The following is a 17,219-nucleotide window of genomic DNA, read 5'->3' as shown; positions in this document are numbered from 1 at the left end:
ATAATGAAACTTTGAGTAACTGAGGTTCAGATGTTTTTATTCTGATCGAAACTTTCCAATCTTCAACAAAAAAAGAATAACTGAAAACATTTGGTGGCTTAAAAAAATACTTTATCTACTGCTCCACAAAATAAATAAATAAAAAATGAATAGAAGGATTAATGAGCTGAATTATAAAAAAACCTCACAATAGCAGCTAATGTGGCTGCTGTTAATCACCAACTTGTTACACAAACTGTCTTTAACACACGAATATGTGAAATGCAGAGAGAAAATTGTAAACAAGTGAAATCTCTCAATGATTCTTATGAGTCTCATTTATGATTTACTCTTTAAAGTGGCCAGTTTTTCATTCTTTTCATATCAAATAATTCAAATAATTATGTATGATACAAGTAAAAACCACGCAGAACTATTTATATGTTTTCTGCATTTTAAAGTGTAAAAAATCTGCTGAAAGATCATGATTTTTTACATGCTGTAAAAGTTCATTATATGTCATGTGATTAACTTGACCTTTGAGATTTGAGATTTGAGATTAGTTTATTTCGATCATATTGAAACGTATACCAACCAAAGCAACACCACTGAAAATCAGGTTGACCGAAAAGGTTTTGGCTGAAGCTACGAAGCTTATGCATGCCTAACCTTCTTCCTGTTCAACATTTATAACAAAGCAAAAAAAACAACAAAAAAAACAAAAAAAGCAAAACAGTCTCAACAACCAATGAGTAGTTAATATTCCAACAAAGAACTAAAAAGAAATAGAACTGCACAAAATATTCAAAACACATGTACGCACATATATATATACACATATACATACATACACATACACATATATACATATATATATATATATACATACACACACACATATACACACACATACATATATATAATATATATAACATCATAAGGGTCATGTATGATTGCATACATTTTTGTTTGTTTGGTTTTTTTTTTGGTATCATGTGGTTTATGTCAAACTATGAAATTACATACTTTGTGTACGAATTCAAAGAAGTTTAGCATGAGAGAAAATGAGCTACCTGCTTTGTAGAAAATATGAACCATAGCAAACTTTTGACATTCTAGTGTTGTGGCTCAAAAAAGGGTTTTATGTAATCTCCAGGGGGTTTCTATGTGATTCTGTGGAAAGGCTATGTGGTTTCATATTTGTTTGAATCACATGGCACTGCACGCAAGTCTTTTAAGTGTTCTTGCAAGATTTGCAGAAACTTGCAAGATTTTAGTTTCACATTTCATATTTGCCATATTTACTAAAGACTCTGTGGAATTACTGTCTCACACTTTACATATAAGTTCCAAATTCATGCAAGTTTCATTTTGTACAAATTTTTTAAGGATCTCTTATGTGGTTTGGCTGTCACAGACATATCTTACAAGTTCCTTCTGAAACAATAGAGAAATATCAGGTGTGGCATGAGGCTTGTGAATGTGCCGAAATGTTTCTCATTCTCAACGCATGAGCGTTGAGAACCCTGAGGGTTTGTTTGCATCATGCTGTGAGGATCGGACCTCCTCTCCTGCGCTGATGACGTGTTTCAGTGCCAGAAACGTGTCTTCGCCGACTGGTGCTACCTCTGTACACTGAGTCCAAAGGACCTGACCTTATTCTGACAAACTGACACACTTCCTGTAAGGTGAGGGTGTGATTCCAAATGAGCATAAAAGAGGAGGAGCAGCTGCATTCAGGTGATCCAGGTAAGCAGTCTCATTAGAAAGTCATGAGTCAGTTAGGACTGTGTCAGAAAAAGAAGAACCAGGTGAGTGCCTGTACAGCTGTTGTCTTCTAATATTAAAGTGTTTGTGAAAAGAAGAAACTGTGTGTGTGTGTGTGTGTGTGTGTGTGTGTGTGTGTGTGTGTGTGTGTGTGTGTGTGTGAGTTCTCAGTTTGTATTTTGCATCTTTGTACTCATTGCCTGATTTAAAAGCAATAGGCAACTTGTCAAGACACAGGTTAGTTTCACCCTACTGATGATGTGTTTTTGAAATAGCAAACCTTGTGTCTCTTTTGAGATGCCTCTTTACTCTTACGGTGAGTTTGATGTCGTCAGTGCCGGAGCTTAGGTATCCAGTCACGCACTCAGCATGCTGGCAGAGGAGTCATCCGGAGTGGCTGCATCTCTGAACACGTTCTTGTGGGTCTGAGCAAAGCTGTCCTGCAGAATGCTCTCAGCCTCTGAGCTCTGAGTTTGGTGGCAGGGTTTGTTTGCTTCAGTCTTTACTGCACTCCAGGTCCAGAAACAATACAGTGTGGTCAGAGTTTCCAAAGCGGGGCTGACTGCAGCCCTGTATGCAGCTGCAGACATGATCCAGTGTGGGAGGTAGAGTCAGCACAGGCCACAGACTGCAGTGGTCCTGTCACAGTGAGAGACTGGTGACATGACGGTGGCATCGGGATGGGCCCTCTGCAGCGTGCTGATGGTGTCATGGAGTTCGCCCATGGGGGGCGGGTTGTGGACTGTCTGTATGTCTCTGCATAACATGTTGTTAACAGATATACACACACCACCCCCCTGCCTTCCCCTTACCAGAGGCTGTATTCTGGTCTCCGTGATGTAGAGTGAGACTGTAGCTGAACAGCGCCTTGTGGAACTTTGTCTGAGAGTCAGGCCAAAACCAGGTAAAAATGACAACAGAGCAACATTCTCTAAGGCTACATTTACATTTAAAGTGTTGATGTTCAGTTCTGATTTGCTGCCAAAACACTTTCTAACAAGTGACTTGTGATTCTCACAATTACCGTACACATGCTGAAAAAGTTGAGGCCCTCCCCTCAGGAGCCCTGCAGCTCACTAACCGCATGGTGCCGCAGTTCACGAGGATGCTCTGGAGATGATGTTGGGAATGTTGTTTTTCTCTTTCAGACTGACTGAAGGCTGATGGATGAAGAGGACGAGGAGAATAGAGCCGACTGTCAGTCCATGAAGAGTGACCAGTCCAAAGAATCTCCTCTACACTTCACTACTGAACCTGGAGCCTCAGACTCAGAGTAAGAAACACCTCGTCTTCTCTTAGATCCTCAAAACAGTGAGAGCTGTTTTGGCCACTTTAACATCCAGTTTGTGAAAAACACACATTATTAATCCCAAAAACAGCTGAAGAAGTTTAAAATTGGTAGAAGACAGGAAAAAGCAATTTAATACCTGAATAGTGGACAGATCTGAAAATGTTTTAAATGTCAAGCTTCAGGTATGACAAAACCTCGTGGTATTAAGAAGGATGGTTTATCTCATTTGCTTCAAATGGGAAGTTTTTTTGTTTTTTTTTTTTGCAATTTTTTGATTTCTGCAGAAACGGTCCATCAAATTGTTAACAAAAGTCAGTTCACACTATTCCCAAATTTTCTGCATGGTTTTCTCCAAACTGAGCTGAAAATCTGGTGGAAGAAAAACAGTACAATTAAACCACTTCCTAGGGTAGTAGTTTTGCATCTCATCTGCAGGTATTTCATAGGCAGCCTCACACTCACATCAATACTATTAGGTCCTTTCAAGACATCCGGTGTCAGCAGATATCATGAAATGTGGAATTTTGGAACAGTTTTTTTAAAAAAAAGGTGTCATGTTGAGACTGACAGAAGAGAGACATGCTGAGTGAGAATGTGAAGAAAACAGAACGAGCAAAAAGGAAACAGAGAGAGAGAGAAAGAGACTGTTAATGAGCACAGATATACCGGACAGCACATGAGTGATTTTTGTTGACTTAGTTCTAATGTTTAACTTTTTTCATTTGGCTTTTGTTAGAATTAGGTTTATGGTATGGGTTGCGGTTAGGCATTAATTTTTGATGGTTAAGGTTTGGGGAAGGGGTTAGGAAATGCATTATGACAATGAATGTCCTCACAACTATAGAAGTTCAAGTGTGTGTGTGTGTGTGTGTGTGTGTGTGTGTGTGTGTGTGTGTGTGTGTGTGTGTGTCTTTGCGGTGTTGTGGAGCTCAGAGTAAATGTTGCTTGGTGTTCACAGGCAGAACTGGAGTGATGTCTGTGAGGAGCAGCCAGAAGGATCCAGAAGCAGAGCTGCACCAAGTAAGAGTGGACGTGTGTCTCCCGGAGGACTCATTTGTCTTCACTGGACTTTTTGTTGTGTTGTAGAGACATGAAAGCCTGTTGTTTGTGTGATTGTTGTTGTCTCTGCGCAGGTGTTGGTCTGCAGCAGCTTCAAGAAGAGCATAAGGAGAGTCTGAGGAGGAGATGTGAACGTGTGACTGAAGGAAGTGATGAAGCAGGAGGAGGAAGCCTCCTCAACAGGATCTACACTGAGCTCCACATCACAGAGGGACTCAGTGAGGAGCTTCAGAGGGAACCTGAGCTGCAGCAGCTGGAGACAGCTTCCAGGAAGGAGAGCCTCCATCACACTGCCATCAGGGTTCAGGACATCTTCAAAGCCTGGGCCCAGCAGCACACACACATCCGAGTGGTTGTGACCAGCGGCGTGGCCGGCAGCGGAAAAACCTTCTCGGTGCACAAGTTCACTCTGGACTGGGCCGAGGGCCTGGAGAACCAGGATGTCAGTGTGCTGGTGGTGCTCTCTTTCAGGGAGCTGAACCTGATCAGAGAGCAGCCCTACAGTCTTCTCACACTGCTCGGAGTTTTCCATCCCACGCTCCAGAAGCTGACGGCAGAGGAGCTGGCCGTCTGCAAGCTGCTGTTCATCTTTGACGGCCTGGATGAAAGCAGACTTTCTCTGGACTTCAGCAGCACCCAGCTCATCATGGATGTCTCACAAGAGTGTTCAGTCAGCGAGCTGCTCACAAATCTCATCCGGGGGGATCTGCTGCCCTCGGCTCGGGTCTGGATCACTTCCCGACCGGCGGCGGCCCATCAGATCCCTCCAGCATGTGTGGACAGACTGACAGAAGTGCGAGGCTTCACTGACGCCCAGAAGGAGGAGTACTTCAGGAGGAGGCTGAGTGATGAGGAGCTGAGCAGCAGGATCATCTCCCACATCCAGACCTCCAGGAGCCTCCACATCATGTGTGGAATCCCAGTCTTCTGCTGGATCACTGCTACAGTTCTGGAGCACATGTTGAGCAGCGAGCAGAGAGGAGAGCTGCCCCAGACCCTGACTGACATGTACTCCCACTTTGTGCTGGTTCAGACACACAGGAAGAAGCTCAAGTACCATGAAGGACCTGAGACGGGTCCACAGGAGCTGACGGAGGCTGACAGGGAGGTTCTTCTGAAGCTGGGCAGGATGGCCTTGGAACATCTGGACAGAGGAAACATCCTGTTCTACCAAGAAGACCTGGAGCAGTGTGGTCTGGATGTGACTGAGGCCTCGCTGTACTCTGGAATCTGTACTCAGATCTTCAAGAGAGAGTCTGTGATCTTCCGGAAAGCCGTCTACAGCTTCATTCATCTGAGTGTTCAGGAGTTTCTGGCAGCAGTCTACATGTTCCAGTGTTTCACCAACAGGAAGACAGACGGACTGAAGGCCTTCTTTGGAGAGGACTGGAAACACATGGGATTAAAACGAAGCAGTTTCTCCAAAAAACTGTCAAAGTTATTCAAAAGTGATCATGTTTTCCCATCCCTGGACAACTTCCTGAAGGTCATCCTGCAGAAATCTCTCCGAAGTCAGAACGGCCACCTGGATCTGTTTGTCCGTTTTCTTCATGGCCTCTCTCTGAAATCCAACCAGAGACTTTTAGAGGATCTGCTGGGTCAGACAGAGATCAGTCCAGAAACCATCCAGAGGATCATCCAGAACCTGAAGGAGATCAGCAGTAATGAAATGTCTCCTGACAGAAGTGTCAACATCTTCCACTGTCTGATGGAGATGAAGGACCTCTCGGTACATCAGGAGATCCAGAAGTTCCTGAAATCTGAGAACAGATCAAGGAAGAAGCTCTCTGAGATCCACTGCTCAGCTCTGGCCTACATGCTGCAGATGTCAGACCAGGTCCTGGAGGAGTTGGACCTGGAGAAGTACAACACATCAGTGGAGGGACGACGGAGACTGATCCCAGCTGTGAGGAACTGCAGGAATGCTCGGTACGTCCATGTCATCATGATCAAATGTCTCCATGATGTTTCTAGAAAGTACTTCCTGTCGTTGAATGTAGTTCAATGATCTGTCAGAAAGGGAGATGTGGCTGTGCATTGTCGATCAGCCTTTGGATGCATCGATCATGATCGACATCAGCGCAGTGATGGTTTGATCTGATTATTTAGGGAAATCCAGAAAAAGATCAGAGGTAATTATTTTGACTAAAGTCATTTGATTGTGGCATTATTTTAAACCAGATAAAGAAAATCTCGAATGAGGTGGAAGATCAGTCCAGTGAAGTCTTCTTCCTCATCCTGGTCAAATAGGTGTGAAAATAGAGTAAAAAAAAAAATTGAAAAATACAAGAATTTATAAAAGCATGTCACCTACTGCCTTTCAATAAGAGATATATTCATATTAAGGGTCACTGAGTAAGGCTTATCTTCCAGTTGGCTTCAGTAGAAGAACCTGAAATAATGAATTATCGCAAAGTATTGCTTGCTATCAGGACATTGAATTAGCACCTTTCAACACTATAGCAATTGTTCTCAGGACATTGAAAGTAAATAAAAAATATGTTTATGGAAAAACTTCAACAATAGTAGATAATGTCTAAGAATTTGTTATCGTGAAATTAATGATGTCGGGAAAACAGAAATATAGAGTTCTGAGTTACCTTTTTCAAACTCTGAGATCCAACTGACACTCAAGAGCAATCCACTGAACCAAACAAGAATGACAGAAGAATTCATTATTAAATTCTCCAGTTTCAGTCTGAACCGAATAATTACCACACCTAGTCCAGTTACATGTCACTATGCTACATTAACTAATAGCATTTTCACAAATGTCCCAGACAATAATTTAGTAAGCAGATTACCACTGAATGACACGACTGACCACTTACCTGCATTGACAGTAAATCGCCGCAACTGCAAAAGACCCTCAAGACATCAAACTGTCCATCTTGATCAGTGCGCGTTCACATAAAAGCTTTGGTGTTTACAGCGTCTGACCAGTCACAACCCTGCAGAACAGGTTGTTGTTTGATAGAAGAGCAGATAATTATTATTCTAAATATGAAGAATTCATCCAGGACAAAAGCAACACTGTTGCCACAGCAAAAGTCAGGAGGAAATGCTGGCAGAAAATCGCCAACTCTGTTATGCATAACTTGCTGAGATCATACATTATTGACACACATGGGATCACTCGATTTATTTTTATTATGGCGCAGACATTTAGAGCACAGCTTCCTCAGTGTCCTTCCTTTAGTTTATATTTTCTATTGAGTTCTTTTTAAGCTCAGCTCCCCTTGTGAGTGAGAACCCTTAGATACTCTGGCAACGGTCTGTTGTCATTCCCACTGTTAATAAGAGAACCTGCACTGTGCACAGCATTTATAAGGAATAGCGTGAGCACTGTCAAAAATATTCATGTTTTTAAAAGCTGATTCACAACCTTCTTTTTTAATAAGGCTTTTAACTGATGTCCCGTTTTTACTCGTTATAGGATTTAATAAATTGTATTTATTCATTTATTTATTTTACTGATACAAAATGGCAGAGGGTGGGCATGTAGACGGATGTCACTATACTTTTATCTTTGCTTTTACCCTGTAAAGCACTGTTTGCTGAATTTTTTTCATACCGGAAGTGCTACATGAATAAAGTTTGATTTGATTTCACATTGTCCTGTCCTCTCCGTGTCTCATTACAGACTTTCTGGCTGTGAACTCTCCGATTCTCACTGTGAAGTGATCTCCTCAGCTCTGAAGTCTGATCCCTCCCAGCTGAAACATCTGGACCTGAGTGGCAACAAGATGCAGGATTCATCGGTGAAATTTCTGTGTGCTGGCCTGGAGAGTCCAAACTGTAAACTGGAGACTCTGAGGTCAGTGAACATTTTTACAGTTCACATAAAGGTGCATTCAGGTAACCCCAGTGGGTGGGAACATACAGAACATCATTCAAACTTAAACAACATTACCATAACAGCAGAGATATTACAGTATTATCTGAAGAAGAAAATTAGTAGTTACTGAACGTAACTCCAGTTCTACGAGTAAGTGCGTGCCCGCCTACAGGCTTTGCTATTGGCACTCTCCCTGACGCAGCCAATCCACTGAGACAACAAAAAGCTCAACACACCGAACCCCGTCGCCTGGTGGCGCAGCTCCATGCCCCCGAGGGTTTACCCCGAGCTGGAGGCAGCCATTCTCCCTTCTTCTGAATCAGCCAAGCAAGGGAAGCAGACAGCTGGGCCAGCAGGTAGGCGGGCACTTACTCGTAGAACTGGAGTTACGTCCAGTAACTACTAATTCTACTTCGTAAGTGCTTAGCCTGCCTACGGGCTTCGCTATTGGCACACACCAGGCACTCCCAGCTGGCGTGCTGACAGGATTGGTGCGTAAGACGGAAGTAAACAAACTGTTTGTCCAGAACGGTCGCAGAACTCCCGAAGAACGAGGCGGGCATCCATGCGCTGAAGCGCCGCCCACGACGTGAACAAGCATCACCACAGCGACACACACACACACACGCCGGCCGGGGCAGGCCACAGCAGCAGGTGGGGAAAAACCCCTGGTTCGCGACCCACACACGGAAAGCAGCAGCCGGGCTAGAGAATTCAATAAGGCACGCAGAAGAACCCCTGTTCCCGCTAAGTGCCGCCACTGTAAAAACATCCGCAGACCGTGGCAGAGCCAAGCGGCAGGCAGGGAAAACCCTGGTTCGTGACCCCACCCGGAATGCGGCAACCAGGCAAAGAAGACCAACACGGTAAGCGGCAGAACTCCTGTTCCCGCTAAGCACCGCCACAGTCACAACATCCGCAGGCCGCAGCAAAGCCAAGCGCAGGCAAGAAAGTCCTGGTGGGGTGGCAGACAGGCTAAAGGACCAAAACGGTTAAGCGACCGAACTCGCGTACTCGCTGAAACCCGACATGGCCACGGAGTCTGTGCACATATCCAACCGATATGAAAGCACAAAGTGGATGCAGAGGCCTAGGAGGCAGCCTGGCAGATATCACACACCATGATCCCTCTGCACAGGGCCGCAGAGGCAGCTACACCTTGTGTGGAATGAGCACAAATCTCTGCCGGCGGCGAGAGATTCAGTGCCTCGTAAGCAATAGCGGCCCCCCCCCTCCCCCCCCCACAAAGTGGGCGAGACGCTGAGAGGTCAGCGGGGCTCAAAGGCCCCGGGCTCCAAACCTCACAAACAGCTGGTCCGTGATGTGAAAGCCAGTTGTGTGCTGGACATAATAACGCTGGGCCCTAACTGGGCACAGCAACCGCAGCCGTGGGTTGTCCTCAGACGAGTCATGCAGGGAGCTAAGCGTTCTCATCCAGATCACTCGCGACCGGAAGTCCGAAGTGATCACCTTGGGACGAAAGGCCGGGTTAGGCCAGAGATGCACGAGTCCCCCATCCTGGCTGAACACCATGCAGGATGGGTAGACCGACAAGGCGCAGAGATCCCCAACTCTCTTTGTGGATACTAGCGCTAACAAGATGGCGGCCTTGAAGGAGAGAAAGCGGTCCTCCGCCTGCTCCAAAGGCTCAAAGGGGGGGCCCCTTAAGACCCTCCAACACAATGTGGAGGTCCCACAGGAAGACCACATGCCTGGGGGGGGTGGCCGTAGCCAACAGGCCCCGCGCAGAAACTGCTTCACCAGCGGTTGACTGCGTGCAGAGAAGCGGTCGAAGCCACCGTAACCCTCTGTAATGGCCGATGCAAACACAGCCAGAGTGGATGCAGCGCAGCCGCCGTCCAGCAGGGCCTGGAGGAACTCCATGGAATCTCAGGCACCGCCCACCGCAGGGTGGTCTAGGGTGTCTCCCCATCCTGCGAGAGACGCATCCGTGAACACCTCGACGTGATGCGACACGCAGCCCAGGGGGACTCCTTGCATAGGAGAGCAGGATCCATCCAGAAAAGGAGATCCTGGCGTGCCCGGGGGTGGGATTGAGACCTTTCTGCATCCGTCCCGCTTCCCCAAGCAGCGGAGACGTGCAAACCACCGTTGCAGCCTGTGCATGTGTAGAAGGCCCAACCGTACCACTGGGTGGGCCGCGGCCATTAAACCCAGGACGGTCCTGACCAAACGGACCCTGACCAAAGGTGTGGTCACTGCAGACCTCAGGGCCGAGAGGAGGGAGGTTTGCCTGTACGCAGAGAGGCGGGCCCTCATAGAGAGCCTGTCCAGCTCCAAACCCAGATAAGCCAGGTGCTGAGCTGGGTTGAGCGCGCTCTTGTCCCGGTTCATCAAGAACCCCAGGAGCTCTCCAGGAGGTGTTTGACCGTCAGCATGCGGAACCTCCTGGTGGTTATGTGAGCGTTAAGGACCCGCAGGTCCAGAACGGGTCTCATGTCTCCGCTCTTCTTGGGAACCAAGAAGTAGGGGAAATAAAAGCCCGAGTGCACCTCCTCTTCACTCAGCTCCATAACCGCGCCCTGGCGGAGGAGTGAGGACACTTCTGCTTCGAGAGCGGCCGCCCCCGCAGGGCATGCGAGCCGCGTATGAAGAATCCCATTTGAAGAGAGGCGGGTGACAGGCGAACTGCAGGGCATAGCCGCTTCTCAGCGTCCTGGACAGCTAGGGGGAAAGCGGTCCCAACATAGCACGCCACGTCTGACGCGGAGCGTAAGCGGCTGTACCACGGCCTGAGGGGGCGGCCCACCCGTCCTCGGGAGACGGGGGGTGGGGGGGTGGGGTGGGGGGGGGTGGGGTGGGGGGGGGGGGGGGGGGTGGGGGGGGGGTGGGGGGAGTCAGATGAAAGAGTGCGTGTGGCTGTTACGGGGCTCTGAACCAGCGCTTTGCTGTGGACAAACCTGGGGTAGGTACTGTGATCCCAAAGTTCTCAGGCCGCTGACCTAGGTGACGATGCCAGGGCCGGGATGCTCATCAGCGGGAACCCGGGCTGGCACAGCTCCGCCGCGCTGACGCTTCGCTGTGCTAACACAGGCAGAGGCTGGCGGACAACGCACCTTGGAGCGTTTATGAATGATGCTGAGGCGCTCATCAGCAGGGACCCGGGCCAGATAGCTCCACCGCTCTGATGCTTCACTGTGCTGACACAAGCACAGTGAAGCATTTTCCGGCGGAAAACGCAGCTGGGAGCGTTATGGGTGCCGCCAGGGCCGGGATGCCCCACAGTGGGGACCCGGGCCGGCACGGCTTCGCCGCTCTGACGCTTCGTCGTACTCACATGAGCCGAAGCCGGCGGATAGTACAGCCTGGAGCATTTACGGAGTGCCGTGCAGGACATCAGTAGCGCTCCGCTTGCATGACGTGCACGGCGGGAAAGCTAGCAGCCCCAGCTCGCTGCTGTGCCGCACGTCCACAGCTGCTGTGCGGCAAGTGGAGGAAGAGCCGGTGACGGTGCGTGCGTCCAGGCGGCTCCGTGCGCAGTCCGCTCACCGTTCTACGCCGCTTATCACATAGCAGGCGAAGGGAGGGAAGAGCCCCGCTGAGCTTGATGCTTAGTCATAGAAGCACGGGGAGGGTGAGGGCTCAGGCAGGAGTACTGCAACAACACATCACGAGTAGGGCAAACTAACCTGTCTCACGACGGTCTGGAGAAGGTGGAGAAGGTGCCGTTGCGTTGCGTGGGCTCCTTGGACGCGGTGACGCCACTGCTGCTGCTGCTGCTGCCGCATGCGCGGAGCCGGTGAGACAGCGCCCATAAAGGCCGCTCGCCGCTGGGTTACCTCGAGCGGCAGAGCGAGGCAGGCAGGCAGGAAGGCCGCTGGCAGTGATGCCGTCAGCCGAGGCAGACAAAGCAACGCTCCTGAAGATCTTGCTCGATGAGCAGGGCGATAGGCCCGATGCCCGATGGCGACTAGTCACGGGCCGGTCCATCCGTCTCGATCCGATGAATCTTGATCCAAAGAAACTTGTGGCTTCTTAATGTCTCAAGTGATGCTGAGGAAGAAGAAGGGAGAATGGCTGCCTCCAGCTCGTGGTATACCCTCTGGGGCGTGGAGCTGCGCCACCAGGCGGGGGGGATTGGTGCGTCAAGCTTTTTGTTGTCTCAGTGGATTGGCTGCGCCAAGGGGAGTGCCAATAGTGAAGCCCGTAGGCGGGCTAAGCACTTACGAAGTAGAATATGACATATGAACACAGTGCTGCAAATCCAGCACAGTTGACCTAGTGTTTCATCTGGAACACTTCTGACCTGAGTGTTTGTGATTATGTAGATCTGTCAGTCTGATATGTGATGACATTCAATGCATTAGAAAAATCTGGGTTAAATTCACCACCTCACCATCTGTTTCCCCTATCTTCAGCTGTTTGGACTTTACATTTTTAAACTCTTCCAGTCTGAGCCTTCTTCAGCTCTCAATGACTTCAACATCAAGCCTTGCCCTCTACTTTCACTGCTTTCTCTCTTTATTCAGATTGAAGAAGTGCAAGCTATCAGAGGTCAGCTGTTCTTCTCTGGTCTCAGCTCTGAAGTCCAACCCCTCTCTTCAGAAACATCTGAGACATCTGGTCCTGAGTGGGAACAGTCTGCAGGACTCAGGATTTCAGCAGCTGTGTGGTTTTCTGGCGAGTCAACTCTGTAGTTTGGAGACTCTGAGGTGTGTGTGTGCAGGCACAAATGTGCATGTTAATGATCAGCATGTAGATCTTCTCCTCCTGTTGGCTTCAGCTGTTTGGACTTTACTCTTTTAAACTCTTCTAGTCTGAACCTTCTTCAACTCTCGGCCACTTCATCATCAAAGTTTGTCCTCTAATGTCACTTCTTTCTCTCTTTTTTCAGGTTGAAAGACTGCGGTCTGTCAGAGATCAGCTGTTCTTCACTGGCCTCAGCTCTGAAGTCCAACCCCTCCCTCCTGAAACATCTGAAACATCTGGACCTGATTGGGAACCAGCTGCAGGACTCAGGAGTTGAGCAGCTGTGTGGTTTTCTGGAGAGTCCACTCTGTAGTCTGGAGACTCTGAGGTGAGAGAGAGGGATTGAGAGAGGGAGTGTGTGCCAGAGTGAGAGTCAGAGGAGAGAGAGTTAACAGAAACTAAATCCCTCACTCAGTCTGCCTCTGGATCAGGGACTTCCTCAGCAACTGGACACTGAGAGTCACAGAAGGGCCCCACCTTTCCTCAGCACTGGCACTCCACAGGGCTCTGTGCTCAGTCCCCTGCTGTATACTCTCTATATTCACAATTGCAACCACATCTACCCAAACAACTCCTTCGTCAAGTTTGCAGACGACAAAACTGTGGTCGGACTCATCCTGGAGGGGAGAAAAGTCTGCATGCAGGGGCGAGGTGGAAGAACTATCATCAGTGTGTGTGTGTGTGTGTGTGTGTGTGTGTGTGTGTGTGTGTGTGTGTGTGTGTGTGTGTGTGTGTGTCCTCTAATCTCACTTCCTTCTCTCTTTATTCAGCTTGTTTAACTGCGGTCTGTCAGAGATCAGCTGTTCTTCTCTGGCCTCAGCTCTGAAGTCCAACCCCTCCCTCCTGAAACATCTGGAGCATCTGGACCTGAGTTTCAACCATCTTCAGGATTCAGGAGTTGAGCAGCTGTGTGGTTTTCTGCAGAGTCCACTCTGCGGTCTGCAGACTCTGAGGTCAGTTGAGTGTCTGATACTGTTGTAGAAGGAGAAATGTGTGTCAGCAGCTGTGATCTGAGACTCTGATCCTGCGGTGAGAGACTAGACTGAGCCCAACAGCAGCTCACCGATGTGTGTGGATATAAGGAGGTGTTGAATGTTTGATGAAGAACCACAACAGAACAGCTGGTTGATCAGGACACAGTTTTATGGTTATTTCTCCATCATCACATCTGATTGGTTCCTCCTCAGTTATTCTGCTGCTCTCTCTGTCTTTTTTTTCAGGTTGTTTAAGTGCAGACTGTCAAAGATCAGCTGCTCTTCTCTGGCCTCAGCTCTGAAGTCCAACCCCTCCCACCTGAAGGAGCTCGACCTGCGCGACAACCAGCTGCAGGATTCAGATGTGGAGCTGCTTCTTGATCTTGAGCAGAGTCCAGAGTGCAGCCTGCAGACTGTGAGGTCAGTAGATGGTTGGAGTGAGTCCACTGGACAGCAGAAGACACACAGTCAGCCAATCAGAGGAGCCACAGGCTTGTTGTGTTGGTCTGAGCGTGGCGGTCCTCTGATCTCTCTGCAGGTGGATGATCTGAGAACAGAGGGGATGCTGTGTGAAGATCAGAAGATCTAAAATGAAAGATCGCTGCAGTGGCTCCGGCACAGCACAAATACTGATAATGACTCAGTCCTTCCCTCATTTCTGCCTCACTGCTGGAAATTCATCCCTGATCCCCTCCTCTCACATCCACAACCTTAGACTTTGACACCAACCTCACGTTTGATCAGCTCATCAAACAGGTCCCAAAAACGACTGGTTCTTCGCTGCCCGTTTCGGACTCACATTGACTATATGCATCAGTGTCTGTCATGGCTACATGTGGAGAAGAGACTACAGAGGAATCTTGGAATATTTTTTCAGAATATACGGATAAAAATTAAACCTAGGCCTCTGTATCGAAAAATTATCTATGCTCATGATCGCCATTCTCATATTTCAGATTACATATCGCTTCCTAAGGCTCAATCAGGGCCAATGCAAAGAACAGTGATGTACAGGGCAGCCAGTCTGTGGAATAAGTTACCTTTAGCTGTAAGAAAGGAGAACAACATAAAAGCTTTTAAAACTATGGTCACAGAAATTTTCAAAGCTTTATTGTATTGTTGGTGCATTCTTAGTATTTGTTTTATGTTTTAATTGTATCATTGCCTTCTTCTATCTGGTTTCTTCTATTTAATTGTGTGTATATACTCCTTTTACTTCTTTTACTTCTTTTTTTCTTGTATTCAACTGTTTAATGGTTTTATGCACTGCGTTTTATGAGTGTTTGTTTTATCTGTTCTGTTCACTGTTTTGTGTACTTTACTCACGTTCTTATTACTAAAGTTATAATTGTTTCGTGCAGTTATGGACCCCAGGAAGACTAGTTGTCACCCTGGTGGCAGCTAATGGGGATCCAATCTCTCTCAAATCTCACTTAAAAACATACCTGTTTATATTCAGTCTGTTTCGGTTCTTATATTTTGCCCTGTAAATTATCTTTGAGTGTCCTGAATAGTGCTATACAAAATAAATGTTTTACCATTATTATTGCTGTTGTTGATCCTTGGTTTGTTCTTAGTGGCTGCTTATCAGCCAGCTTTATTTTGTAAGAGGGGACGAGGCAGAGATGTGTGTGTTCTTCACTATTATTTGATTTATTCTTGGAACAAATCCTTGGCCAAGACAAAACGAAGAAATAAAAGGTATCGTATGGAGGAACATGAATAGGCCTGCATTGCAGGTGATATTTTGATCTTCCTGGGTAAAATGACAAATTATTCACCTGATTGATTTAATTGTTTGAATTTGTTGGTCAATGATCAGGCTTCAAAACTAACTTAAGTAAAACACAGCAACTTAAATACTACAACAGGAAGAAATTAAGAGTGGTTGATTGAAAAATGTAAAATTGTGGGGACTTATTTCACCAAAGGATCTCACAGAATAATTAGAGTGCAGTTACTCATCACTACAAAGGATGATTAAAGAGGACACAGTGAGATGGAAACAATCCCTTATTGAAGATTTTATTCGAGAGTAGATATGATTAAAGTGAATGTGCCACCCATTATGATGCTTTTTCTAAACCTTATCAAAAGAAATGGGCCAAAAACAATTCAGTGAATGGGACAAACTATCTACAGACGAGCATTTTATTATTGACACGATAAAAAAAACATTAGCCTTATTTATAAGGGCATATGATTCACATAAAGATAGAGGTATTATTAAAGTCCAATACTTAGAGATTATAAATAAGAAAACAGACTCAGTCTTGTATCTTAAACAAAATGAGGAATGGAGATGACTATATGGGCACATCAAGGAAAAGGCAGCAGCTCACAGAGCTGAAGGAGTTTGGCTGGAAAAACCTCTGAAGATGCTTTATTACACCTCACTTAGAAGTAAACTCTGCCGCCTGCTGGAGAATCAGTGGAACTACAAATACTAGTCGTGTTTTAGTAATGGTCAAGTTTCTTAACTTACATAAAACAATGCAAAGCATTTTTGGAAGTCATCTGAATCTGGAGAGTTACATTTTTCCTTTTTGGAACTGGTTTTCTAAAAGTTCATAATATCTTGCCTTGAGTTCTGTTGGTGGTGGAAAAGAAGGCTCTGAAAAAAAAGTCTTTCTCAAGGGAGCCCAACTCTGAACACGATGAAAATCACTGTGGACATTTTCAGGATCGAGAAAAAACAGGAAATATGAATTATAAGAGGAACCTATCTGTTTCACAATGATCCGGGAGAAATAGATCAACCATATAGATCGGACTGTGACTCTGCTCTGTCTGTCAGTGTGAAGTCGTCCACTGAGCTGATGAAGAGCTGTGCTCTTTGGCCCTTTGGTGAGCTGAGCAGCAGAGATCAGTCCTTGGTTCATCAGCCTCAGGGGATTTATTAACTTTGTCATTTTAGGTCAAGAGTTGTCATCTAGACCATTTTGTTAGACAGTTTTCTTTAGCAGGTGGGATTTAAAGCTTCGTCCCTCCCACTACATTAACAACTGAGCAGCCTGATAGCTGAAAGCTCTGCCTCCTGTTCCACTTTTAGAGAACCGAGAAACCTCCAGTAAACCAGCTCTCTGAGAACCAAGTGTTCTCCTGGGGCAATGTGGGACTAACAGCTCTTTAAGATATGATGAAGTCTGGTTGGGACCCCCAGATAACAGGGAATTGCTCCGGAGGTGACAAATGCACGGATTAATTAATTTCCAAGTGTCACTCTGAGTCAATGTGTTTCTGATTTTGAAGGCATTCCAGGAGGAGGAAGGTTCAGGAGGACCTGTTCAATGTGAGAGTTGAAGGAGAAATCCTGGAAACCATGGAGAACAGAATCACACACCAGTATGAAAACGTTTGCTAATAAAATACGTTTTGAATGCACAATGAGCAGTTTGAAAAGAAAAGTACAAATGAAATTTGCAGTCTTCAGTGCAAATGAGAATTCTGTGCAAAAAGCACATGTGAACCATGTTGAATGAATATGTTAAAACATTTAGAGTTTATTTTAAGAGTGAACATGTTTATTTACATTGTAAATTAGATTTCAGAAGACGTGTGTGCCTATTAAATCCCAAGGTGTATTTTGACAGTGAATTCT

At 46.6% G+C, this 17,219-nt stretch overlaps 1 protein-coding gene and 1 long non-coding RNA gene across 2 annotated transcripts; both read left to right on the top strand.

Annotated features, from left to right (window-relative positions):
- Positions 1-1,718: 1,718 nt before the first annotated feature.
- LOC115403803 (uncharacterized) lies at positions 1,719-4,052 on the top strand. The gene is made up of 3 exons (XR_003933244.1): positions 1,719-1,790; positions 2,895-3,019; positions 3,996-4,052. It is a non-coding gene; the product is annotated as an uncharacterized LOC115403803 (long non-coding RNA).
- A 120-nt stretch (positions 4,053-4,172) lies between these two features.
- LOC115403381 (NACHT, LRR and PYD domains-containing protein 12-like) lies at positions 4,173-15,114 on the top strand (the record flags this gene model as incomplete). Its single annotated transcript, XM_030112246.1, has 8 exons — positions 4,173-5,496; positions 5,563-6,025; positions 7,740-7,913; positions 12,425-12,607; positions 12,790-12,972; positions 13,415-13,597; positions 13,865-14,038; positions 14,157-15,114. Coding segments are annotated over 8 exons (2,697 nt in total), but the record flags the coding sequence as incomplete, so codon positions are not given.
- Positions 15,115-17,219: the final 2,105 nt, after the last annotated feature.

The sequence above is a fragment of the Salarias fasciatus genome, chromosome 16 (genome assembly GCF_902148845.1).
Source record: "Salarias fasciatus chromosome 16, fSalaFa1.1, whole genome shotgun sequence".
Taxonomy (NCBI): Eukaryota; Metazoa; Chordata; class Actinopteri; order Blenniiformes; family Blenniidae; genus Salarias; species Salarias fasciatus.
The sequence above is the reverse complement of the archived record's forward strand: the minus strand, read 5'-3'. Positions and strand labels throughout refer to the sequence as shown.